This window comes from Xyrauchen texanus, chromosome 34 (assembly GCF_025860055.1).
Source record: "Xyrauchen texanus isolate HMW12.3.18 chromosome 34, RBS_HiC_50CHRs, whole genome shotgun sequence".
Classification (NCBI taxonomy): domain Eukaryota; kingdom Metazoa; phylum Chordata; class Actinopteri; order Cypriniformes; family Catostomidae; genus Xyrauchen; species Xyrauchen texanus.
The window spans coordinates 12,561,083-12,588,194 of NC_068309.1; the positions used below are offsets into that span (position 1 = coordinate 12,561,083).

Sequence of the window (27,112 nt, forward strand, 5' to 3'; positions counted from 1 at the left end):
AGGGGCACGTCGCAGCTGATTACTTATTTAAAAAGGTATGTTTAAAACATTTATTTTCGTCCCCTTTAATGAAAAGCACATTATCTACAAAACTTTCCAATCTAATCTGAATAGTCAGATAATTGCACAAAAAAGGCGTATTCTCTAATATTTCGTTGGACTGCCTTTAACGTTGATTACAGAATGTATTCATCATGACATTGTTTCGACAACCACAAGAGTCCAGAGTAGCCTAAATCTTGTATTGATGACGGGAGAGTCAAACCACTCCATAAAGTCTTCTCTATAGCACATACCGAATACTTTCAATGGGGTTAAGGTCAGGACTCTGTGGTGGCCAATTCACGAGTGAAAATGATTCCTCGTGCTCCCTGAACCACTCATTCACAATTTGAGCCCGATGAATTTTGGCATTGTCATCCTGGAATATGCCCATGCTGTCAGGAATAAAAATCCATTGATGGGATAACCTGGTCATTCAGTATATTCAGGTAGTCAGCTGACTTAATTTTATTGTCACATAACATTGCTGAGCCTTGACCTGACCAATTGAAGCAACCCCAGATCATAACACTGCCTCCAGATGCTTGTACAGTGGGCACTATGCATGACGGGTGCATCGCTTCATGTGCTTCCCTTCTTACCCTGACATGCCCATCGCTTTGGAATAGTGTAAATCTGGACTCATCAGACTACATTACCTTTTTCCATTGCTCCACAATCCAATCTTTATACTCCCTAGAAAACTGAAGTCATTTTAGCCGATTAGCCTCACTAGCAAGTGGCTTTCTTGTGGCCACACAGATGTGTAGTCCCAATTCTGTAAATTCTTGTCGCATTGTGCATGTGGAAAATACTTACTTTTACTATTAAACATGGCTGTGAGTTCTACTGTCGATTTTTTACGATGTGACTTCACCATGCATTTTAATGTGGTGGAAAGCATATATGGCAAAATATTGATTACAAATAATAATAATAATAATAATAATTGTCTCTCCTTTTCTTAAAAAAAAAAAAAAAAAAATCTGGGTTACAGTGAGGCACTTACAATGGAAGTGAATGGGGTAAATATTTGGAGGGTTTAAAGGCAGGAATATGAAGCTTATAATTTTATAATGAAAAGGATGTATGAGTCTAAATACACATTATGCCACAAATGCTGTCCATTGGGCTAAACTTGTTTTCTTTTCGTAAACAAGTATGTATTGAAACTTGTGTTGAAACCGGCTCTGTGGTGGCTTTTAAGTACACAGTAGGCAAACCTTTTATTTCTAGTTTGAAATCCTAAGGGAAACCTTAACAACAACAGTATGCTTATACTCACATGTTGGCCCTATTAATAATATGTTATACATTGCTCTGTCAAATAATGAGTAGAACTATATATAGCATTAAAATGAATATAAAATATACTGCCTACTAAATAACTCTTGAATAAGAACTGATTAGTTAAAACAAAATACAAGGCATTAAGGCAACTGTATCTTGACACATTTCGATCACCGAGTCATCCTCCAGCCATGGGCTGTTCTGCAGGCCTGCAGTCTGGCGCCCCTGTGCATGAGCTCTTCCCACCTTTCCGTTTACTTTAGTGCGCATGCGCTGTGCCGCTCATTGTTTTTAGCAAAGATGGCGTTGAGTAAAACATTTGGACAAAAACCAATAAAATTTCAACTCGAGCAAGATGGGGACTTTTACATGATAGGCTCTGAGGTATGTATTTTCTCTCACGAAGAACAACGCGTATGTTTACAGCTAAATTAGCTTTAATGCAGCCGCCACGTGAACCCTAAACATCGTCTTCGAATTCTCTTTGTTGATCCTTGCGTGTTAAATATGCTGATATCTGCATAAACACTGAATTAATGAATTATGAATTGATTAATACAGTTTATTGACAAAATAGATATTTTGTATAGTAAAGCTGCAAGCACCAGTCTATCCCATTTATAAAAGTAAGATTTGATGTGCGTTTGCATATTCAGGCCAGTAAAGTTGGGATATTTACGTTATTTTTATAACAGTTTGTCCGCAGCTTTAGCTCCAAAAACGAATTCAAGTCTCTAGTCATTTCTACGATTCTTCGTTACATAATGCAGCCCTGCATTTTCTGTAAGTCTTTACGATTGTTGTTTAGGTTGGCAACTACCTGCGTATGTTCAGAGGCTCTCTGTATAAGCGGTACCCGTCACTATGGAGACGCCTCGCATCCGTGGAGGAGAGGAAGAAGATCGTAGCATCATCTCACGGTAAGTGATTTATTTCCCTTTAAATCATCTCTCCAAAGTCCTTGGTTAAGAATGCAGCTTTAAGTGTAAGGCAGCAACTCCTCCAGAATGGATGAATGACTTCTAGATTAGACATAGTGTTATAGTCCAGCTTCTGGACAGAAGTTTGTGCAGTGTTCTTTTTGTGTTAGATCATGGTTACACAACTTTAGCCACCAGTGTGACCCTGCTCAAGGCGTCGGAGTGTGAGGAGATCTTCGAGGGGAATGATGAGAAGTACAAGGCGGTGTCCATCAGCACAGAGCCTCCGGCGTATCTCAGGTAAGGAGCCATCTAATGGTCCTTATGAACATTATGTCATGTCACATTTGACATGTGGACACTTCAAAGATTGCCTAAAATAATAAAAAGACACTCTTTAGGCTGATTAAAGTAATACAAACAGTAGTTTTTCAACATGTGTTTGTCAGTTTTTCCCTATTTACCCAGACTGTTTTATTTGATTGACATAGAGACACTTCTAGCATTGCTGCAATTAATAGAGATTGTAATAGAGGTCGACCGATAGTGGATTATGCCAGTACTGATAACTAAATTGGCAGGAAAAGCCGATAACTATTAATTGGTGATAATCTATGATAGTGATGTCAAAAGTATCGATAGTTCTAAAATAAAAAAGATATAATAATACCAGTGTTTCTACGGTAACGATAGTGCTCAATTTGGTCCCCATTTGCTGTCTGACTGATAGACAGCTGCGTACAAATGCTCTTTTGATCATGTGTTTTCACTCGTTTACTCTGAAATGGACCATTAATAAAATACAAATTATGATATGTCCCCTAGTGTCCAAATTATTTTTTTTTAACTGCAATTGATTTAATTAAATACATATACAGTCTGCTATGTACGGCACACATTTTTCACATCATAAATCATTAAATGTGTGAAGCTTCTCATACTGTACGCTCAAAACAGCACAATTTACGAGCATCAAGCTGTGTTTATTGTAGTAAATGACTGAGCGCACATTCACTGTGAATTGTGGAGAGCCTGTATGTATATAATGAAATTGCAGAATTTCACGCTTCAATAATCACATTTGGTCATATAAACAAAGTCTTATCTGAAATCGTGTAATACCGTCAAATAAACAGAACCAGAAAAACAAAAAGAAGACCAAAGTTGTGTTTTAGATTATTTAGTGTGGATCTTTACTAAAGCACTTCATTTGAGAGAAAAAAATGCAATGGTATGTTAAAAGTAATTGTTCAGTTTTCATTTGATTAAAGTGTGGATTTATTTGATCAGACACAATTTTGATGATGAAATTTAATTAAACTTTAAAACATGGAATTCATAAAAACTTTACAATGTTTTCTTAATTGAGAAACACTTCAAGGAAACATGCTATTGTTTCAATGTATTATTTACATTGAAATTGAGAATCGTGAAATGTTACTAGTATCGGTACGCAACCGTTGGCGACAGAGATCGCCTTGGTGAGCGACAAGACATGTTGAGAAAATGTCTACTTTATGCAAATGATGAGAAACATTCGTGATTGACTACCAATGAGAGTGAAGATAGAGGAGCTTATGTCATCCATCTCCAAGCAGAGTGAGTGTGAGATACTGGAGTCGACTCGAGTGCAGGCAAGACGGCGAAGTTCAAAGTTTCTTTAAACGATTTCACTGTTCAATATCATTTGTCTGTATCCACATACATAGTTATGGCCTAATAAAATGATGCATGGAAAACCGTGTCGGCATTCTAAGTGAGTTTGATTCATATATTGATATAACGTTCACTTTGTTTAATAATGTAATGCATTAAGCTCTGCTGCAGGTTATATAAAACGCTCGCTCTGCAGATTGTGCATTTTTAGAGGCAAAAGAACTGGTTCCTTGTCAAATTAGAATGATATCTTAGTTTAGCGACATGCCGCCCTCGGTGTGAATGGGGCTTAAGCTCTGTATTTACCAAATTATGCTTTTTGATTCTATATATTCACTAAATTAAGGGTTTTGTAAACCCATATTTCATCAGATGAGGTTAAATAAGGAAAATGGTTAATTACTATTCACAAGAAATAAAGTTGGAGAATATATGTGCTGACGGGGCACATATCTGTATACTCATATTTTTCTATGCATACACTTGCTTAAATGCATTGAAAATGTGCATTGAAGTGAGGATAAAAATATGGGTGAATACGTCAATGATTAAATATTTAGATTCAGTAAATCCCCCATCTAAAGAACCAGAGTGTTCTAACTGTAGAGTCTTCCAGTGCTGGCCACAGAGAAACACATAGGAAGAATAATCTTTAAAAAACTATTGGCATAGATTTTTTTTTCAGGTAATTGTTCCCCAAAAGTGATTAATGGGTACAACTGATACATTGCTCTACCTCTGTTTAGTAAAGGATTGAAATCGGTAATTTGGCCATTTTGAGATCATCATTGCCTGAAATCTGTGTCTGCTTGGCTGATTAAGGTTTAAGTGTTACTCTCCTTGTGTCAGTTAAAAATGTTTTTTAATTTTGAGAAATATTGTGTACATATATTGTGTCTTTAAATATTGTGTAAGTACATACATTTATAATACATTTGTTTTAAAGAATGTTTAGCTGATCATGTAGCTTAAATGATAATGTGCTTGTGGAGTTTATGTTGATGTATGCCTTTTTAAATCTCAAAATTAGGGAGCAGAAGGCGAAGAAGAACAGTCAATGGGTGCCCACCCTGCCCAACAGCTCCCATCATCTGGATGCAGTGCCTTGCTCCACCACGATCAACCGAAATCGAATGGGTCGTGATAAGAAGAGAACTTTTCCATTATGGTGAGAGTATTACTCTCCCTTCAAGGGGCAATTTTGGTTTCAGCATCTGATAACAAACACTTATCCACATACACAAACATGCATGCATTATACAGAATAAACAAGAAAATGTATATAATACAGATAATACCAACACAGCTTTTAAAATGCAAAATACACAGTATTACAGTATTTCCAAGCTATTCATTTTAATTCTCATCTCATGCCTCAGATATACATTGACCATCGACACATCATTTGCTAAAAAATCTGGAAGCTCATATAATTCTAAAGCTCTATATCACTAACCTGAATAAAGAACTTTCAGTTATCAGTTAAAAATAAGGGTGTAATCATTCAAGATACTTAAAGCCTTTTTGAGAACCGGTTTCTCACAAAGACCAAAAAACCTTGGCTGTAATGCACCTGTATTATTTGACCAAGTTCACAATTTTCTGCACCTGCAATCTACTTTAAACATTCATTCCATAAAACCAGCAAGTTAAGGCAAATTATTTGAAAACAGTGATATTTGCAATTTTGTTCAGTGATGTTCGTGCCACAGAAAGTGTTCACTCCACCTTTAAACATTTTCAAACTTTAGAATGGAACTCAATGTATGCAATTAATAAATGTAAAACTTAGTGTAAACATCTGAGCAATTGTTTAATATAACTGATGTTGTTATCAGGGCAACATCAAGCCACAGGATGTATATAAAGGAACCATACCCCATCTCTGCTACATAGTTCCCATGACTGAGTTGTTTTAGGTCAGCAGATGAATCAACAGTCCAGATCACTGGCTTATTTTTGATCTGAGTATCATTCGGCTCATGTTGATTATCATTGACAGAATCTTTTCTGATGATGTTACAGATAGACACATTTTTCTTTGAAAGTGCTGAAGTTCCAATTTCCAAATGTTTAACACAACTTTAACACAAATTAGCCAGACATAATTGTGGTTTTTGGTTCTCAGTTGTCCATACATCATCTCATGCTAAGAGGCTGTCCTTCTGGGATATTTATCCTGAAGTACTGGTACTTACAATATTGTCAACATCCCTTCATAAGGCTGTGGTAAATGTAAAAGATTGGCTTTTATTGAGGCTGAGTTCAGACTAGAATGCTGCCAACCAGCTGTTGGTTTCAAGCACTGCTCCAGTGTGTCAAAAACAACATCTTATGATTCATTCTTCTGTCATTACTTACAAGACAATTGTTTTTAATCACTCACATAATCACATATGTATGTTGTTAAACATACAGGCATTTGTTGAGTCAGAAAAGGGCACACAAGTTCTTGCAGGGTATGAAGTGTGAATCATGCGGGCTGTTGTTTAGAATTAAAGTTCTGATTTTAACAGCACATGCTCAGTGATGAAAGTGTGGGTTGATGTGTTATTCTGCTTTTCTTCAATGCGTAGTTTTGACGACCACGACCCTGCAGTCATCCATGAAAATGCTTCCCAAGCTGAGGTCCTGGTTCCCATCCGCCTAGATATGGAGATTGATGGGATGAAACTCAGAGACGCCTTCACCTGGAACATGAATGGTAAGGGAACAGAATCTAAAAATTGCCTTTTTACTTCCTGTTTCTAAAATACTAGACATTTTCAGAAATTCATTTGAAAAGGGCAAGTAGTGTCGGGGTCATTGCTTAGAGAGTAGCAAGCCAATCTCACAATGCTGCGTTCACACCGGCGCGTTACGCGCGAATGGTGCATTTTGTGCATTCACGCGTTTGACGCGAATTCGCGTCTGCCGCCCGAGTTGAAAAATCTAAACTTTGGCGTCAATTCGCGCCGCGTTAACTAATCAGGAGCCTAGCTGCCTGCTGTCACTCAGGAGGTAAAGTGACGTAAACTTTCATTATTATTGTAATGTAAAGACAACCAACATTAGTGTCTGGACAGTGTTGAATAAGGAAAAAAACACAGGACAGGTTAATTACTTTTGGAGGCTGGCTCCATTTATCATCAAAACAAAAATAAATAAATAATTTAACCTGATATACTACCATGGAAAACCTGACATTTTTAAAAAGTCTCAACTTAATAAATGTGCATGTTGTGGACCTGACATCCTGGAACTGGGGCTGACAACCTGGGAAAAAAAATACAAAATATAATAATAATGGACTATTTTTAGATAGTTTAGCTCTTTATAGGTTTGTGGGTGGCTCTTAAAAGAGCCGTTGTGGGGAAGTCATGAGGAGGACTTCAAACGCTACTCCGTCGGCTGCCATGGTACTGCTCCCTCCGCCGAGAAGTGTGCCATGAAGACATCCCTCACCCGGAGTGCCTCTCTGGAGGAGTTGTTGGCCACAACCCGACACAGACCTGGCAGTGGCTCCTCTCCAGCATGTCCCGCACCCCTCGCTGGTGGACCCAAGTACGGCGACGACGACCCATATGCCGCTGTTCTGCCCTCCAGAGCAAATACAGAGCGGTGACTCTCTCCACGAATGCTCGATCAACATCAGCCATCTTGTAAAAAGATGGCCGTCATCGGATTTCGCCTCCGGCGCGCGTCACGCGCGTAAATTTCGCTTCAAACTTTTGTTTTTTACGCTCTTGACGCGCGAATGGATTCAAAGTGGTCAAGCGTATAACTAGACGCGGTAGGCGCGATTTTGACGCGCTATTCGCGTCCGGTGTGAACGTAGCATAAAACCTGTCAAGAATATGTCTGGGCAATGTTTCACTCAAAAATTCCGTTACTGTAATTTGCTAACAAATTTGTTTTAAATGTATATGTCATTGTAGTATTTTTGTACTGCTTTTAATTTTGATTAATTACATAAATTTTTTTATTAAATACTTTTTTCAATTACTGTAATGCAGTGATTTAGGGGAAATTGTAGCTTTTTTTTTTGTCATGTATTTTTTACGACCAAAAAATTTATTCCCCTAAATCACCACATTACTGTAATGGAAAGAATTATTTAATACAATCATTTATGTAAATAAATAAATGTAAATACTGTAATGGAAAAAATTCTTACAATAAACTTTTTTTATTAATGGTTTTGAAAAAACAAGCTTAATTGTTTATGTAATATATTATTATTAATGCTGTAAATCTAATAAAATCTTTAAACCAATTAATCACATGTTTTATTTTATTAATAGTGATTAATCATGGTACATTAAAACAAACATTAAAATCTAATCATAAAAATTTTATATTTTCCCAGCAGAAAAAAATTAAAATAATAATAATGTATGTAACTAATAACCACTTGCTTGATCTGAACAAAATGTGGGTCTTTTTTTCACAGTTACATTTGAAAATCGCCACACCAAAAAAAAAAAAAAAATCAAATACCATACGTGTACATTGTCAAAAAATTGTATTCCATTTGAAATTAATTAAAAAATAAATAAAATAAAAAAAAGTTGTCCGTGTCAAAATTAACAGAACACAACATAAGGGTTAATTACGTTATTTATTTTTTACACTTTAAACAGTCAACTATTAATCGCAGAAATTAAGGAGTTAAATTCCCAACTCTAATTATTATTATTATACTTTGGTTGTGATCTGTACATGTTTTTGTGAGATTCTCCTTTTCATTTCCTGTCTCTCTCTACTGTCACTATCAGTAAAAGTTGCACAAATTAAAAAATGTTTGTTGTAAGCTGTATGTTGAGAGAATCCATGCTAACCACATTAGAACATGTGGTTCTTTTTGCATCTCCAGAGAAGCTTATGACTCCAGAGATGTTTGCCGAGATCCTTTGTGATGACCTAGATCTCAATCCTCTCACCTTCGTCCCTGCCATCGCCTCTGCCATTAGACAGCAGATAGAGTCCTACCCCACCGACAGTATTCTGGATGAGCAGACAGATCAGAGGGTTATCATCAAGGTGTGCATTACAGTGAAATCCAAAAGTGATAAGGGATTTTCTTCAGATTTTGTTAAATTGGCCTTAAAAAAAATATAAAAAGAACAGTCCTTAAAGGGGTCATGAAATGCATTTTTATTATTTTAAAATGTTCCTTAAGGTTCGCTTATAATATTAGTAAATGTTTTGCACAAAAACATGATAATTTTCCACTCTCATTCTGACCATCTGTCAGAAATGCTCTGTTGTGGTGCTTCTCATTTTAAGACTTGACAGGCCATTGTTATGTTTGGCTCTCTGCTCTTGACTGACCTGCTCTCTTGCCATCTCACTGTTCACCATTACTGGGTGGGCTACGAATGCATTGATGTGTTGTTGTAGAGGCAGTCAAATGCAAATATCTACAACAGTGTGACATCACAATGTGGAGGAAGTAGAGAACGAGTCGTTTTGGCAGATTGGTTTCAACAAATGTTCTTTTTGCAGTGAGGAGGAAGTTTTGAGTTCTGAAACTTAGAGTATGTTTTATAGTACAATGACCTCTTATATGTCACAAGATCAAGGAAATCCTAAACGTTGATTCCTCATGTCATGACCCCTTAATCTTGTACTTTAGGCTTGCAACACAAGTAGCATTTTTGCTTAATAAAATATTCACATATGTTTATTAGCTTTTAGGCCATCTATATGCTAGTGTACTCCTGAAAGTTTTGAAAATGAACTTTTAGCAGATATACTTGTTTAAAATGTCTTTCTCTTCTATTAAAAAAAAATGACTCATGCACTGAGAGGTGTTTACACATTTTTGTTAATTGAAATGCTTTCTAGAATGTCCCTCCCCATAATACCACCTGCCACTGACTAGCAAGTAGCACATTATTGTTTGTGACTTTGACATAACCAAAGGCTATTGACATTAAAAATAAAATAAAAGATGAGCTCTTCGATATGTCCTGCCTCAACTTTCTGTTTTAGTAGAAAATACACCAACAAGCATTCCCACCTGGGTTGTAATGCCAGATAAACAGTCTAGTCCTACACTTTGTCTACTTTACTGACACGCCGTGTCCTTAATTGACCAAAACTTGATTAATGCTTGTTTGCTAACTGTCTCTGAAAAGGGGCTAACCATAACTAATATGGGTGATACTGTTACTGACCTGTGTTGGATTTTGCTTTCCATTCCATTTTTGTGCTTTCAGCTAAACATTCACGTAGGGAACATCTCTCTGGTTGACCAGTTTGAATGGGACATGTCAGAGAAGGAGAACTCACCAGAAACGTTTGCTTTGAAGCTCTGCTCTGAGCTGGGCCTTGGAGGAGAGTTTGTCACCACCATCGCCTACAGCATCCGAGGACAGCTCAGCTGGCACCAGAGGACGTATGCCTTCAGGTGGGCGACACACATACGTAAATCCCAACAGTTATTTAAGGACTGAGTTCACCTGCAAAATTCAGTGTAAGCTGTTTATTCAGGTTCATAACTTGCAGACTGTAGTATTGACAGATTATCCACTGGATCACCACTGAGACATTCCCCAAGAGTCATTTAAGGACAATTTTTAAATTATTGTTTTCAAATTGGCTGCACCCATGATTTATATGTGCTGACATTATCTCCAAAATCGCATATATAAACCATAAGATGGATGTAAGGGAAGTTCCTCTGTGGTGTTCTGTCTTTCTGTGGCCTATTTGAGAAATTATTTGTTCTTTAAAACTTACAAACCACCAGAAACCTCACTGTGTCATAAGTTAGAATTTAATTATATCTCCTAAAAAGCCATTTCACAATTCTGTCAAGAGAAAATCAAAACAGGCAGCAGAAAAAATGACATAACACATCACTAGAAGGAACAGACAATATTCAATTGACCAACACTGACATATGAGAGCGAACCTTTTATGTTAAGTGTCTGGAGCAAGAATTCAAATGAACATTGAGCTGTTGATATCGTTGGTCTCGAAGCACAAGAAATTATAAAACAAAATCTATAGAGACCGCAAACAAGCAGAGCAAAGAGAAGTGACATATCAATTGCTGTGAAATTGGATATATTTTTAATAGGAAAGTCCCGATACTGATTCTGCACTCATGTACTTATGCGCATAAACATTTTCCGATTTAATTAGATAAATGTTTAGTTTGCATGTGCTGCATGCGTCAAAGTAAATAAATCTTGTTTTAAGAATGTATGAATGTAAAGGTGAAGCTGGCTACTCAAACCAAGGAGCTGTAAAACACCATCATGAGCATTGCACACTCTGTTTGTAGCAAATGACAGCGAGCAGAGTGTTGCGTGCAGCACTACAATAGGGCTCCAGACTGCATTTTGCGTCCATTTTTCCCACCGGTGCGACTAAGGGCGTTTTCACACCTAGTTTGTTTAAGCACTCCAACCTCTCTGTTATAACGTGTATATGTGAACAACCCAAGTGGTCTCAGACCCCCTAAAAGGACCCAAAAGCAAACCATAACCAGACCACCTCATTTTATGACATAAGTACCGTGTGGTTTGCCATACATAGCTGCATTATATACTTCATATTCCAGTCACAATTTACTGTCCACTTATGGGAATTGTAAGTGAGTATTGATATGCCATGATTAACATGATGTTTTTGTGTCTCATATTCACCTAAAATGAACGGAACCAAATTTCATAATCGTGACAGCCCTAGCTGCAATGGGGTCTTAGTGCTTAAGGAGCTGTGGTGTGAACAACAAGGTGTCTGAGACCTAATAAATGTGAAGAGGACCAAAAAAGAAACTGGGTCCTCTTTTTAAGTCCACTTACATTGTAAACACCAAAAGCACTGAGGTCATTTGCGGCCGGTTCACTTTCTGGTTCACTTTAACCGAACTGGGTTTGGTTAATTTCAAACGTTCTATATGTGAAACCACCCTAAGTTTTGTTATAGGTGGCAGGGGTGCAACTACAGTGTTGGCCAACTCTCCCTCTTTCTCCGTTTATGCGCTGCCGTTTTCAATGAAGCAATCAAATAAAAAATGGCAAATGTATCAAAAGCAGAACAAAACAGCGATATCCGCTATCCGAACCAATTATCAGTACGGCTCAAAGGCCTGAGATGGAGATCTTCTATAGAGAGATAACGACCTCTGTGTTTTTAACATTGGAGAGAGCGTAATGGTCAGTTTGGATCACGTGAGTCTTCCCTGTCCAATCATATAACGGCTGACATCAATGGCCCGCATTCAGTGTTTTTGTTGCACTTTTTCTTGTGTTAGATTTTGAGATATCTATGTTAATTCATGTATTTTAGGATCGTAATGTTTGTGGAATACGTTTCAGCAAGTGAGAAAAAGAGCATGCTTTAGCTGCTGCAGATTTCGGCACGAGAGTCTTAATCTATTTAGAAATGTGTGTGTGTGTGTGTATGTGTGTATATATATATATATATATATATATATATATATATATATATATATATATATATATATATATATATATATATATATATATATATTATTTTTATGTCAGCATTATTGGGCACACACACTGCAGTCATAATAGTCATTACATTAATATAATTACATGTATAATATATTAATCATTACAATTTATTCAGTTAAACTTGTAATTTAAGTTTACGTCAAAATCGATTGATATTTCTTACTTAGTGCTAGTAGATTTGAATGAATAAATTACATCCGGTTGGGCATTCACATAAGGTCTAGTCGCTCAAGTTTAAATATTTCAACACAGCCGAAGTTCAAATCGGATCTGAAAATGACTCATCCTGAGATGGTTGCAAGCCAACGTGCAACTCTCCATTGGAAATTAATGACTTCCTGTCTATCGTTTGTCAGAAGGCGGTTTGAAGGAATAGTTGACCCAAAAATCAAAGTTCTCTCATTTACTCACCCCATGCCATGCCTTGTTTGACTTTTTCTTCAACAGAACACAAAAGAAGATTTTTAGAAGAATATTTCAGCTTTGTAGGTCCATACAATGCAAGTGAAAGGGTGCTAAAATTCAGCATAAAAGTAATCCATATGACTCCAGTGGTTAAATCCAAGTCTTCAGAAGCGATTTGATAGATGTGGGTGAGAAACAGATCAATATTTTAGTCATTTTCTACTATCAATTCTCCTCCCTGCTCAGTCAACTTCCAATTTTACATTCAAGAATGTTATAATGTTATTCACATTCTTCATGCATACAGGGGCAGGGAAAAGAATTTCTAGCAAAAAGGACTTAAATATTGATCTGTTTCTCACCCACACCTATCATATCACTTCTAAATATAGATATAGCCGCTGGAGTCTTATTACTTTATGCTGCCTTTTATGTGCTTTTTGGTGCACCCATTCACTTGCATTGTATGGACCTACAGAGCTGAGATATTCTTCTAAAAATCTCTAGACACTAGAGCAATTAGGCGTTCTGGAATGTGTGTGTGCGGGTTTCTCGGGTTTACGAGAAAATACATTTTAGGTAACAAACTGGTAATTACAAGGGTATTATGTTATAACTGTGTTTATGAGGACATTTCTTGTGTCCCCATTATTCAAATCGTTAAAAAACACACTAAATAATGTTTTTTGGAAACTGTTAAAATGCAGAAAGGTTTTTGTGAGGGATAGGGGATAGAAGCTATAGTTCGTCCAGTATAAAATTCATTATGTCTATGGAGAGTCCTCAAAGGATAGCCGTGTGTGTGTGTGTGTGTGTGTGTGTGTGTGTGTGTGTGTGTGAGAGATGTTCACTTGTCCCAGACGACTTGGCACTGCCTTACGTAGTCATGTGTTTGCGTTCTTGCATGTGATATTTATGTTCATCTCTGAGTTTGTTTGTCCTATATTGAATGGTTTGCCTGTACCACATACCCATATCCTGTGTCTCTTGATACGTCAGGAACGAATTTTATTTGAAAAGAATGATTTACTTCCAATATCAAGTGGAATAATCATTCCTGTTTATTACGTGGTCACATACACACAAACCCTCTTGTTTATGCCTTTCAATTTAGACCACCCTTAATGCGGTTGATATTCTTATATATTGTTTCATTGTTCTGTCACTCTGATCTTGCATGGCTTGCGGCCTTACTTTCCCCCTTTAGGGGGCTTAACCAGTTAGCATTACATTCTTACTGCCTGTAGATCAAAGGTGAAAATTACATATTATTTTGCTTTGTGGTCCATTTTATTACACTGAGGATAAACATCTGCTGCTGGTTGCAAAAGACCCCACCTAGTGACCGTACCAAGGTTTTTTCTTAATTTAAGGGGTTTCTTGCAACTGGGCCCTGATAGTTTTAATTTAGTTTACTTTGTGAAATTACTTCATTGCTTTTTTTGCTTTGCTGTAACCTAATTGTTTGCTTCTCCCACTGTCTGTTCCAATAGGTCTGATTTCAGGTCAATATACTTCAAATTTTCTTGATCTTCTCTCCCTCTTACCCCACGTTTCATACCCTGGGAAGCTGAGTACTTTCATCTCTTATTTTTAAAATCTGTTACTTTTGCAGGGATTGTCCCTGTATTTGGGCATTATTTTCCATTGATAATGTCTAATGCAATTTTCCTCGTAATATGACAAGCATATAAAGCTTATCATGTTTCCTTTTGATTGTAAAAACTGTACAAATATACATCAAAATAATCTAGTAACACAAAATCATTTCAAATGACAAATTGTAGTTTTATTAAGTTGACTTCTTTCTTTTTTTTATGATTACCCTCTTTGCATGTGCTATCATAGCATGGCTTTATTGATTTCTGATTTTAATTAATCAGAGGTTATTTTGCATGATAATATAAATTGATTTTATTAACAAAAGTTTAAAAGTCCCTCTAGATATTTCTAGATGTTATTCATCACATTTGTGCCTTGAGAAGAGTCACCAGTGAAGCATCATTGGTCGTCCATGATGTTGAAGTGATTTTGCTGTCCGTTTCTGACAATTTGGTCCTGATCTCATTTTCTTCAGTGAGAACCCTTTACCTACCGTGGAGATTGCCATTCGGACCACAGGTGATGCTGACCAGTGGTGCCCTCTACTGGAGACCCTGACAGATGCAGAGATGGAGAAGAAGATCAGAGATCAGGACAGAAACACAAGGTAAGATACATGATGAAATTATGAAACATAAGGAATAGTCGCATTTCACCTACTAAACAGCAAACATTTGGACTGTAGCCAATATTTCAGATTCAAATCATTCTTCTTGCTCTCAACAGACCTGCCTATCCAGCCTGTCTGTCTTTTATTTTGTGTCCCGCGACATGCCTAGTTAATGTTTATACAGGGTTCACCTGGTCCTGGAATTCCTGTAAATATTTCTGTAATTAAAATATAATGGGGGGTGTATATAATGTATAAATAAAATACATTTATTTCATAATTATATACATTTATTTGAGGTTTTCTCTACTCTAGTACTTCTTTGGAATTTTGGAACCTTTACATTGCAGCATTTATCATTATTTATTATATAATTAATGTAAATATAATATAATTTTTTCTAGTTATGCTGTGATCTGAAATGTTAAATTGGCTAAATATTGCTCTTTTATAGAGTAAAACTTAATTTAAACCAAATTAATGTCTGTATATGAGAGTTTCATTTGAGTTTTGATTGACTGTCAAATTGGTCACTATTTGGTCTGAATGATTCATTAGTGAATCAGTCTGAATTTAAATTATTAAAAAAAAAAATCTTTATCACATAATATGACTAGAAATGTCATGCAAAAGTAATGGAAGTGTATTGGTCAATAAGTGTTTGATCTCTGTATATACTATATAATTATCCCAAATATTTGTTAGGCAGTGCGATTTTTCATTCTTTATGTTAAGCAAAAGCATCCTAACTAACAATGTGAAAGTTAACGGGTTACAGCAAGAGCTCATCATCAGTCAAACCAGAGCTGGTTACAGAGCTGCTTCAGCTCAGCCATATTCTTAGAATGTCATAGGTAAACGGCTCTCTTGAGGTCCTTCCACAGCATCTTTTTTGGGTTAAGGTCTGGACTTTCCAAAAGGTTTTTTTTTTTTTTTTGAAGCCATTCTTTAGTGGATTTACTTTGATGTGTAGGTTCATTGTCCTGCTGCATCACCCAACTTCTACTGAGCTTCAGCTGGTATACAGCCACTCTGAAATTATCCTGAAGGATATCTTGATAAACTTGGGAATTCATTTTCATGAATTCCCCAAAATCAGCAAAGCAGCCCCAAATCATGATGCTCCCTCCACCATACTTAACTATTGGGATGATGTTTTCATGTTGGTATGCAGCACTGTTTTTATGCCATATGCAGTGCTCCATGTGCTTCCCAAACAATTCAAGCTTAGATTCATCAGTCAAAAAAAAATGTTTCCCAGCAGTGTTGTGGAGTGTCAAAGCGGTCTTTGGCAAATTTCAGATGTGCAGCAATGTTTTTGTTGGAAAGCAGCGGCTTCCTTCTTGATGTCCTGTTATGGACACAATGACTGTTTAATGTTTTCTGTATAGTAGACTCATGAACCAAGATGTTAACCAGTTCCAGTGATTCTTTCAAGTCTTTAGCTGTCACTCTAGGCTTCTTTTTTACCTCATTGACCATTCTGCAGTGTGCTCTTTGAGCTGGATGGCCACTTAGAGTAGCCACAGTACTAAATCATCTCCATGTATAGACTGTTTGTCTAACTGTGGACAGATGAATATCTAAGCTCTTCGAGATACAGTGCATCAGGAAAGTATTCACAGCGCTTCACTTTTTCCATATTTTGTTATGTTACAGCCTTATTCCAAAATTGATTAAATTCATTATTTTCCTCAAAATTCTACAAACAATACCCCATAATGACAACTTGAAAGAAGTTTGTTTGAAATCTTTGCAAATTTATTAAAAATCAAAAACGGGGGGAAAAAAAACAATTCACAGCCTATGCTCAATACTTTGTTGAAGCACCTTTGGCAGCAATTACAGCCTCAAGTCTTTTTGAGTATGATGCTACAAGCTTGGCACACCTATTTTTGGGCAGTTTCTCCCATTCTCCTTTGCAGGACCTCTCAAGCTCTATCAGGTTGAATGGGGAGCGTCGGTGCACAGCCATTTTCAGATCTCTCCAGAGATGTTCAATCAGGTTCAAGTCTGGGCTCTGGCCGGGCCACTCAAGGACATTCACAGAGTTGTCCAGTAGCCACTCCTTTGTTATCTTGGCTGTGAGCTTAGGGTTGTTGTCCTGTTGGAAGATGAACCTTCACTCCAGTCTGAGGTCCAGAGCGCTCTGGGGCAGGTTTTCATCAAGGATGTCTCTGTACATTGCTGCATACATCTTTCCCTCGATCCTGAGTAGTCTCCCAGTTCCTGCCACTGAAAAACATCCCCACAGCATGATGCTGCCACTACCATGCTTCACTGTAGGGATGGTATTGGCTAGATGATGAGCGGTGCCTGGTTTCCTCCAGACACGACGCTTGCCATTCAGTCCAAAGAGTTCAACCTTTGTTTCATCAGACCAGAGAATTTTGTTTCTCATGGTCTGAGAGTCTTTCAGGTGCCTTTTGGCATACTCCAGGCGGGCTGTCATGTGCCTTTTACTGAGGAGTGGCTTCCGTCTGGGCACTCTACCATACAGGCCTGATTGGTGGAGTGCTGCAGAGATAGTTGTTCTTCTGGAAGATTCTCCTCTCTCCACAGAGAAACGCTGGAGCTGTCAGAGTGACCATCAGATTCTTGGTCACCTCACTGACTAAGGCTCTTCTACCCCAGTCGCTCTAGGAAGAGTCCTGGTGGTTCCAAACTTCCATTTACTGTGCTCAATGGGACCACAACGATGCAGAAAATTGTCTGTACCCTTCCCCAGATCTGTGCCTCGATACAATCCTGTCTCGGAGGTCTACAGACAATTCCTATGACTTCATGGCTTGGTTTGTGCTCTGACATGCTCTGTTAACAGTGAGACCTTATACAGACAGGTGTGTGCCTTTCCAAATCATGTCCAATCAACTGAATTTACCACAGGTGGACTCCAGTCAAGTTGTAGAAACATCTCAAGGATGATCAGTGGAAACAGGATGCACCTGAGCTCAATTTTGAGTGTCATGGCAAAGGCTGTGAATACTTATGTACATGTTTTTTTATTTATTTATTTATTTTTTTATAAATTTGCAAAGATTTCAAACAAACTTCTTTCAAGTTGTCATTATGGTGTATTGTTTGTAGAATTTTGAGGGAAATAATGCATATAATCCATTTTGGAATAAGGCTGTAACAAAACAATATGTGGGAAAAGTGAAGCGCTGTGAATAATTTCCGGATGCACTGTAACTTTGTTACCCTTTCCAGCTTTATGTAAAGAAACAATTCTTGATCGTAGGTCTTCTGAGATCTCTTTTTGAGAGGCATGGTCCACATCAGCAAAATGCTGCTTGTGAATTGAAAACTCAAATTGTTTGAGTGCTATTTATAAGTTAAAGTAGCTCTAACCCACACCTCCAATCTCATTTCATTAATTGGATGCCAGGTTTGCCAACTCCTGACTCTCATTAGCTTTTGTTGACATCAGGAGCCTTGGGGTTCACATACTTTTTCCAGCATACTCTGTGAATGTTTGAATGATGTATTCAATATGCGCAAGAACAATACAATAATTTGTGTGTTATTAAATAAAACCGTAATTTAGATGATCAAAACAGATTTTAAGACAAATTTATACATAAATGCTGGTAATTCCAAAGGGTTCACATGCTTTTTCTTGCCACTGTATATAGTGTCGTTTTGCATATTTTTGCAGTTTGAATGTAAGTTGAGTATGTCTGGTTTAGACATTGTTAATATGGCTTTCTCATTTTCACAGACGTATGCGACGACTTGCCAACACAGTCCCTGCCTGGTAGAGAAAGGTCATTATTGGTGCTGCCACTCAATAAGCTTACAATCTCTAAAAAAGCCCTGGGGTTGCTGGAGGTCTTTGCACAGATACACACAGCGCTCCAGGTAACATTCCTCCCTGCCTTCTGACCTCTTCAATCCACAACAGCTTTACATACACTCTAGAGACACCAGTTCTTTCAACTCTGATCTAGTGTCAGCCAGACTTAACAGTGCCCAAAGGGGCAACTCATACTTCACTGATCATGAGTCAGATCTAATTAGAATGCCTGTCATTGCAGTTTCCCTGGTCTGCATATACAGGGACATCTGTAAAGACTGATAACTTACTCTGTTGTAAAAGGACACTTTTGAGAATGATTGAGAAGTATTGTGTTTTCCGTTAAAGGTGCTAATACAAACTATAAACTTGACTTGCTTTTATAAAATAAAGGAAGTAGAGAATTGTTTGCCTATGTTTCTGTTTTATATTTTATTTTATTGTAATCTTTGATTTACAAAAGCACTAGTGAAAAGGCTTCTATTTTATATTTTTGTCATTTAATAAATTCCATTACAAATTATATTATCATCATAACAATAAGCACAATAATAAGTTGAATAAAAAAAAATACTTGAATGTTAGTATAATTTGTTCAAAATCTTAACACTTTATTTACAGGTTTAAAATAGAACTTCAAATTCCAGGTTTTTAATTTGGTCTCAGACTTTTGGAAAACCAAATATTCCATACTTATAAAGGCATTCAAGTTCCTCAATACCAGTTGAGCACTGTTTCAAGTTTTTATAATTTTTCTCTATGCAGCTCATCACCTAAATTCTGTCCTCCTAACTACATGCATCATGCGAAAAGAACCATGCATTTCAGTTTCCAAAGCATTCTTTTGAAATGTGAGTCAAAGTATCTTTAATGTTTATTGAGACTGGAAGCAGTTCAATCAAAACCCCGAAAGCCCTCATTAACCGATGCCTGTGATAGATTATATATATATACTCACATAATCCTTTGGCAGTCTATCACAGGACATGTAATTGGTTTTACTATAGAGAATATTTGTATTTCCAGAGTAGTTCCAGGCCCATCAAGATTCCTTTTTCTTACGTAAATCACACATTTTCTGTTGTTTGCTAAAATGATACTTGGGGACATGCATATGTAAAGGGGCATTGTGAAAGGATGTTTAACTGGATGCCAAACATTTATAAAGCTCTTAAAGCAAGCACTAACAAGCAATGTGTATTTAGACATTTAGTATGTTATTCATGTTCACTGAACTCTGAATAGGATGTGTAATATTTATAATCTACAGAACAGATGCATGGAAATGAAAATTATGATGTCAGTGAGACCAGGATTGCAATTTGACCTGATAATGTGTAACTGCATCTTTACAATTAGTTCAGTTACCACAACTTAAAAAACTGTATTGTTTTCACTTTAGAATACCTTTTTTTTCAGTGAAAAGTTCCAGAAAGTGAAAAGGGGATACACTTTGATCTGTTCTCACCCAAAACCAACTGGATCACTTCAGAAGACATTGATTAAACTACCTTAGTCTGATGGATTATGTTTATGATGACTTTATCTGCTTTTTGGAGCTTCAAAGGCCTTATCACAATTCACTTGCATTGTATGGACCAACAGAGCTGAGATATTCTTCTAAAAATCTTAGTTTGTGTTCTGCAGAATAAAGAAAGTCATAAACATCTTCGACGGTATGAGGGTGAGTAAATGATGAGAGTTTTAATTTTTGGGTGTTCTAACCCTTTAACCACTAAAACAAAATCACTGGAATCCCTGTGACAAAACTGGTTTTAGCCCTGTCTACAGAATAACAAGAAAGTCACCGTTATGATACGCAAGTCACCAGTACTTGATGCCAGAATGAAAAGGATTACACCATCTCGATGTCGCACTGCCACGGACCTTTAAAGGAATAGTTCACCCAAAAACGAAAATTCTCTAATGATTGACTCACCTTTTAAGCCATCCCATATGTGTATGACTTTCCTTCTTCAGCAGACCCGAAATGAAGATGTTTATGAGCACATTTCAGCTCTTTTTGTCCATATAATGCTGGAGAATGGGTGTCATTAGACTGCTGGCTATTTGACAGTCCAAAAGGCATATTGAGGCAGCATAAAAGTAATTCACACAACTCCAGTCGATCAATTAATGTCTTCTGAAGAAAACCGATAGGTTGGTGTAAGAAACGAATCGATAATAAAACCATTTTTAACCTTAAATTGTTGCTTCTACCCAACGCTGTATTGCTGTTTGAAATGACCTCTATTGTATACAAAGCACGCTTCTGTCTTCCCACACGAATGCGCCATTGCGGTTACGTCATTGATGCGTTGACTCCTGGGAGAAAAAAAAAAAATTAAGTTAAAAACAATTTGATAATCGATTTATTGGCCCCGTTTCCACCTGGTATTAAGATGTGTCTCAGTTGAACTGATCACATGTGGTCCGGTGAGATACATCACTGTTTACACCTGCTCACTTAAATGTGTCTCCTTTAAACACTTGTGTTCGGATTTGGAGAGGAGGGTCTCGGTTTCATTACAAGATACATCAATCACTATGCCAATGTGTTACTACTGCATGATCAAAGTCAGAAAAGACAAAGAAAGTGCTAATAAAACAGCACGCTGTTCCTCCCAGATGTGGTTGAAATTTAATTTAACCACAAACACAATATGTCAAGCAGAATTATCCATTATTTTGTCAATTACCTGTATTGGAGCTTCAGGTGTTCATGCTTATCATCTGTGTTGATATCAAACACACCGAAGAAGATCTGTGAATCTCTCGTGATTGTGTATGTATCCGTTTTTTTTGTTTTGTTTTTTCGCTCTTAAAATCTTGTTTTAGCGCAACGGTTGATTGGTGAGTTGTGGTGCTTCTCTGCTGCCAGCACATACAGGACTGATTAGCATTAATACCCCAAATGCGATGTGGACACATGCGTTTTTGAACAAATCCGTATGTGGTTTCTGTGATCCGATCACAAACCATTTTAGACCCCTGTGATCGGAATGCCTGACACTAGAGGCCAACCGATATATCGGTTTTGTCTATTAATCTGCACTGATAACCTATTTCTGGAACAATTGGTTATTGGCAAAAATCCTCACCAATAGTTTTCCCCATTGCATCTGGTGCTGTAGCGGTTGGGAAGGATCCGTTGTCGTTATACAGTATGAGAGCAGCCTCGAGGCGCTTCACTGATTCATTGTGGTGTTTGTTTTGACTATACTCTGCATGGAGCGGAACACTTAAGATGCGGATTGAAACGAAAAGGTATGTATACAGTACACTAAAGTACACACTGTCGTAGTTAAAGTAATTAAAGTAATTAATTTGTTGAATAGATGCTGCATTAGTAGAGAACAGCAGTATGTTTGTGACAAGGCTGAGAGGACACTAACATTAAAGCTAACCTCAAACGGTTAGAATAATGTGACAAAAATACAGGCAAGTCCTACCAAAGTGTTTAAATGTCATGATTGTTACCATCTTTTGCCATCTATTTGCAATAGTTTATATCCAGCTGGTCATGTTTATGTATTCGTTAGCAAGCTTAGTTGCATATTTAAAGCTAGTGACATGAGAAAGCAAATTAATATCTTCATGCTGCTGAGAGAAAGAAATCTAAACAAATCAGAAACGCATCTGATTTCAATTCATTTTTTTTTATCCTCACTGTAAATATGATGACTTCAGATCGTTCACATTCTTGTATACAGTTTAATAGAAAGCAGGTTAAAGTTATTTTTAATTAGACACATCCTCTAAAAAACACCGCTCCTGCACGAGACGCTGAATAAACAAAGACATTTGTCTAGTACGCATTTACATAGAAAAACAAATGGATAGTTGCAAAAGCGTTTCGTGTGAACAGCCCCTTACAGTTGGTACTTGGCCATTGCATCTTGCTCTTTTCTAAGCATTTCTCAGATTAAGCAGTGAGTTTTTTTTTTTTTAAACTCTTTATTAGGAAAGGAGTTCAACTTACTAATGTGTGTCTCGTTATCCTCATGTTCTGTTCCAGTCTGTTGTGTTCCGTCTGTTTGAACAGCCCCTGGCCTGGGCTCATTGTCTGAGCTGCTACACCACCAAGTTCAGCCGAATACCACTGCTATCTGTGAATATTGCCACTCTACATACAACTGTACTGAATAAAAAACAATGTGGTTTTTCGCTGTAATTATGAAGCTTGTTTCTGGAGTAATAGGAATCTGTGCAAGTGTAACACCATGTAAACTGTCTGTTGAAGCGTTTTGCCTACTCATTTTACTTTTGATAATATGAATGGACTAAAACTTATTATTTATAACAATAGTTAAATAATGAAATGGTCTTTTTTTTTTTTTTTTTTTAACAGCCAAGATAGGAATGTTCTTTGCAATAATATAATGTCGCTGAATGGTTTATGTATTTATAGCGCCCTCTTGTGGACTAAGGAACAACATCAATTTAAAATCAGCTGAAGTTTTTAAAGTTCAGTACTATTTTAATTTGTGTTATTTTTCATTCAGTGTCAATTTTAAAAACTATTCGATTGATTAATCGGTTATCGCAGGTAACAAACATAGTTATCGTTATCGGTAAAATCCACTATCGGTCAACCTCTACCCGCAACGCATCTTAATACCAGATGGAAATGGTCCATTTTTACACAAACCTCTCAATTTGCTTCAGAAGACATTAATTGATCGACTGGATGGATTACTTTTATGCTGCCTTAATTTGCTTGTTGGACCATCAAATAGCCATTAGTCTAATGGAACCCATTCAATTGATTTGTATGGACAAAAAGAGCTGAAACATGCTTCTAAAAATCTTCACTTCAGTTCTGCTGAAGAAAGAAAGTCAAACACATCTGGGATGGCTTAAAGGTGAGACAATCATGAGAGGATGTTCATTTTTGGGTGAACTAACTCTTAAGTTATCTTTTAAAGTGATGGTTGTCCCCAAAATGAAAATTCCATTATTTGTTACTCAACCTCTTGTCGTTGCAAACCTGTATTTTTTTTCTGTAGACCACAAAAGATGTCAGGCAGGATGTTCATGCTGCTCATTTCCATAAAATATCCATCCATCTGCCGTAGTGTGTAAATGATGAGAGCAATTATTTTCTATTTCTCTTGTGTGTTCATTGCACCTTGTTGGGATCATCTTAGTCAAAGTGCAGTCCTCTTCTTTTATGTGTGTAGAAGAGACAAATTTACAAAAGAAGGAAGCAATCTAATTCTGAACACACCTGTGATCCATTATGGAATCCAAAGTGTTGCCGATTGTATCTAAGGTTTCAGGTCGTAAAAACAAACAGTTAACATTTCAAACACAGTGTTGTTAGTAGAAAAGAACTCATTGTAGAGTTTTTTTGTTTTTTTTTGTCTTGGCTCTGGACTTAAATGACTTTTGATGGATGTGGTTTACATGCTAATAGTTTTGTAGAGGACCTTAATTACATTGTGTCTGATCTTTCATCATTTGTATCTAATGTCCTCGCTTAGAAAAACAAATTGAACATTCCACTCTTATGAAAATTGTGTACCATAGCGGATGTTGTTTTGAGTGGTAATAAATAAAACTGGAAACTTGACTCTTTAACCTTTTTTTCAGGACCGGTTTCAAAATTGTTAGTGCTTTCGTTTTAAATGTCCTTTTAAAAGCCATATATTTTTCGATTGTACTATTCTCTGGGATTTATGTGACATATTTGAACATACAAATAATATGCTTTTTCATTTAATGAGAGAAATACTGCAAGGATGGCAGGGTCAACTGTGTGTGCATGCTTGTGGTTAGACCAGTGCAGACATGCTTTACCCTAAAGGCAAATGTCCTCCAAGTTCAATATCCAGACATGTGTTTTACAACATACTCTTAGAAGAGGTACATATGTGTGCATAACAGCATTTCCAATCAATCAATCAATTTATTTTTATGTAGCTCATTTAAAAACAACTTTGTTGACCAAGGTTCTTCACAATCAAGAATCTAGAAACAGTTAAGAGATTAAGAATGATGTAAACATCACCACACATAACATGCATATAAACAATATAAATTCAACAGGAAAAACTATATATTAAAAAGCACAGTGTATGTGCATATATCTCCAATTTAAGATTCCCTAGATTGAAAAGCAAGAGAAAAGAGAAGTTTTCAATTGAGACTTGAAGACCTCAACAGATGGGACCAAACAAATGTGAAGGGGAAGATTATTCCATAGTTTAGTGGCAACTACCGAAAAAGCTTGATCCCGCTTAGCTTTTCCTTGGACCGAGGGGCAGCCAACAGCATTTGGTTTGAAGATCTTAGTAGCCTAGGAGATTTTGTGGTGGCTTAAGAGATCATTAATGTACTGAGACAGAGTGTGTTTAAAAATCAATTCTGTTGCACACCGGAAGCCAGTGAAGAGAGGATAGCACAGGAGCAATATGCTCCCTTTTTTGTGTGTAGAGAGAGTTACAATAGTCTAGGCTCAAGGTAATAAAAGCATGAACAACTGTCTCTAAATCTTTGAAACTGAAAAAGGGTTTTAGCCTAGAAATCATTCTGAGCAGGTAAAAGCTGTTTTTAAAAAACGAATGTATATGATTCTCAAAGCTAAGTGCCGATTCAGTATTGACACTGAGATTTCTCATCTTATCTTTCACAGTTATCGCCAAGGGAGCAAGAATACTGGCTATCCTCTCAGTATATTTAGGAGGCCCAACTATAATAATCTCTGACTTGTTTTGATTTAGCTGGAGAAAATGATTAGACAACCAGCTTTTAACCACTTCCAGACAGACCATCAGGGATTGATCATTCCCAATTTTCATAGGTAGATACATCTGTGTGTCATTGCATGAATATGATAAGAAATGGCATGTATGCAGCAGATGGATCCTAGAGGTCGTATGTATAATGAAAACCGAATTGGGCCCAATTCAATTCAATTCAATTTTATTTGTATAGCGCCTTTCACAACACACATCGTTTCAAAGCAGCTTCACAGAACATCAGCATTAACAGACGACAAAAACTGCAACGCCCATAAAGTCGATTAATCATCATTGTGTAATTTAGACAAAATTTGATTTTAATGGTTTAAAAATAATTAAATGATAATTATATTAACTCTTTCCCTTCCAAACACGGAATTTTCCGGGTTTTATGAAAAAGCTTTCCGCCAAACACGGAATTTTCCTGGTATCCGTGTTTTAGGTGGAATACGGTAAGAAAGACCACGACGCATGTTTTGAAAGAGTACGCAACTCTTTGATCAAAGAAACAGACTGCGCATCGCCTTAAACGTAAGTGGAGTTTTGAGAATGTAGCTCAAAATGTAGATAGAAATGCCGTTTTCTCAGCTTTTTGTCCGAAATGTTGTTTTTGACAAAGCTTACCTTTAATGCCTTAATGGCATTAAAAATAACAAATGAAGATAAAATAAAATCGTTTTTTATTTGCCTAAAAGCAGAGGCTCAGATCTTTATTTTGATATATAGCATCTTCATATATTCATGGAATTAAATATTCTATGGGCCATTAAAGTTTTGCTAAAATCGCCAAAAACCCTGGCGTGTGGCTGGCAACTTTTTTTTTTTTAAACGCTGGCGGGAAAGAGTTAATAACCCCAGTGAGCAAGCCGTAGGCGTACTGTGGCAAGGAACACAAAACTCCATAAGATGTAGATTAATGGAGAAAAATAACCTTGGGAGAAACCAGACTCACTGTGGGGGCCAGTTCCCTCTGGCTAACATTATGAATGTAATGTAAATATTAATTATGTATAGGTAAAATCATGTTTTAAAATCATTAAACTAAGTGTTAAGGTGTCAGTGAGTAAAAATCGATTGTGTTTGAACTGTAAGATTAATGACCAAAGTCTTTGAAGTCCATCTAGATTAATTGTAGAGGTTCACATAGATGCAAGTGTCCCTGTCAATTGGCCGACGTAAGGCTTTTGTGGGCAATAGTTAGTCTATGCATTCCATTTCACGATCAGTAGTCCATCAATCGACCGCGATTTAGTCATCATCATTCAGCTGACATGTAGCAGTGGAGTCCAACATGAAGCAGGAATGGTGCTGGATCCAGCCGGTTCTGGTGACCTCAGGATAGGAGTCCCGAGGTTGAGACAGGGAAACAAATAAAAAGATGTAAGCTGTAGATGCCATTCAATTTATTGCAGAGTTTGAGATCATGCTCAATGTTTCTAGTTCCGCAGACTCAACTAAAGCAGCCTAAGTGTGGGATAAATTAGGTGTATGCCTGGCTAAATAGATGAGTCTTTAGTCTAGACTTAAACTGAGAGAGTGTGTCTGCATCTCTAACAGTGTTTGGGAGA

The 27,112-nt window shown here is 36.9% G+C and overlaps 1 protein-coding gene across 1 annotated transcript; it reads left to right on the forward strand.

Annotated features, from left to right (window-relative positions):
• Positions 1-1,610: 1,610 nt before the first annotated feature.
• On the forward strand, positions 1,611-19,202 carry smarcb1b (SWI/SNF related, matrix associated, actin dependent regulator of chromatin, subfamily b, member 1b). Its single transcript, XM_052104246.1, has 9 exons — positions 1,611-1,716; positions 2,141-2,252; positions 2,444-2,552; positions 4,939-5,076; positions 6,485-6,612; positions 8,764-8,930; positions 10,112-10,302; positions 14,868-14,999; positions 18,724-19,202. Exons 1-9 carry the CDS (start codon positions 1,633-1,635, stop codon positions 18,761-18,763), a joined length of 1,101 nt encoding a protein of 366 aa, XP_051960206.1. The 5' UTR covers positions 1,611-1,632; the 3' UTR covers positions 18,764-19,202.
• Positions 19,203-27,112: the final 7,910 nt, after the last annotated feature.

What these genes read in the sequence shown, in the direction of transcription:
- smarcb1b (XM_052104246.1), top strand. Translation starts at nt 1,633, where the DNA reads ATGGCGTTGAGTAAAACATTTGGACAAAAACCAATAAAATTTCAACTC. An exon ending in GATCGTAGCATCATCTCACG is followed by an intron (nt 2,253 to 2,443) that starts GTAAGTGATTTA and finishes ACACAACTTTAG; the next exon opens with CCACCAGTGTGACCCTGCTC. An exon ending in CAGAGGACGTATGCCTTCAG is followed by an intron (nt 10,303 to 14,867) that starts GTGGGCGACACA and finishes CATTTTCTTCAG; the next exon opens with TGAGAACCCTTTACCTACCG.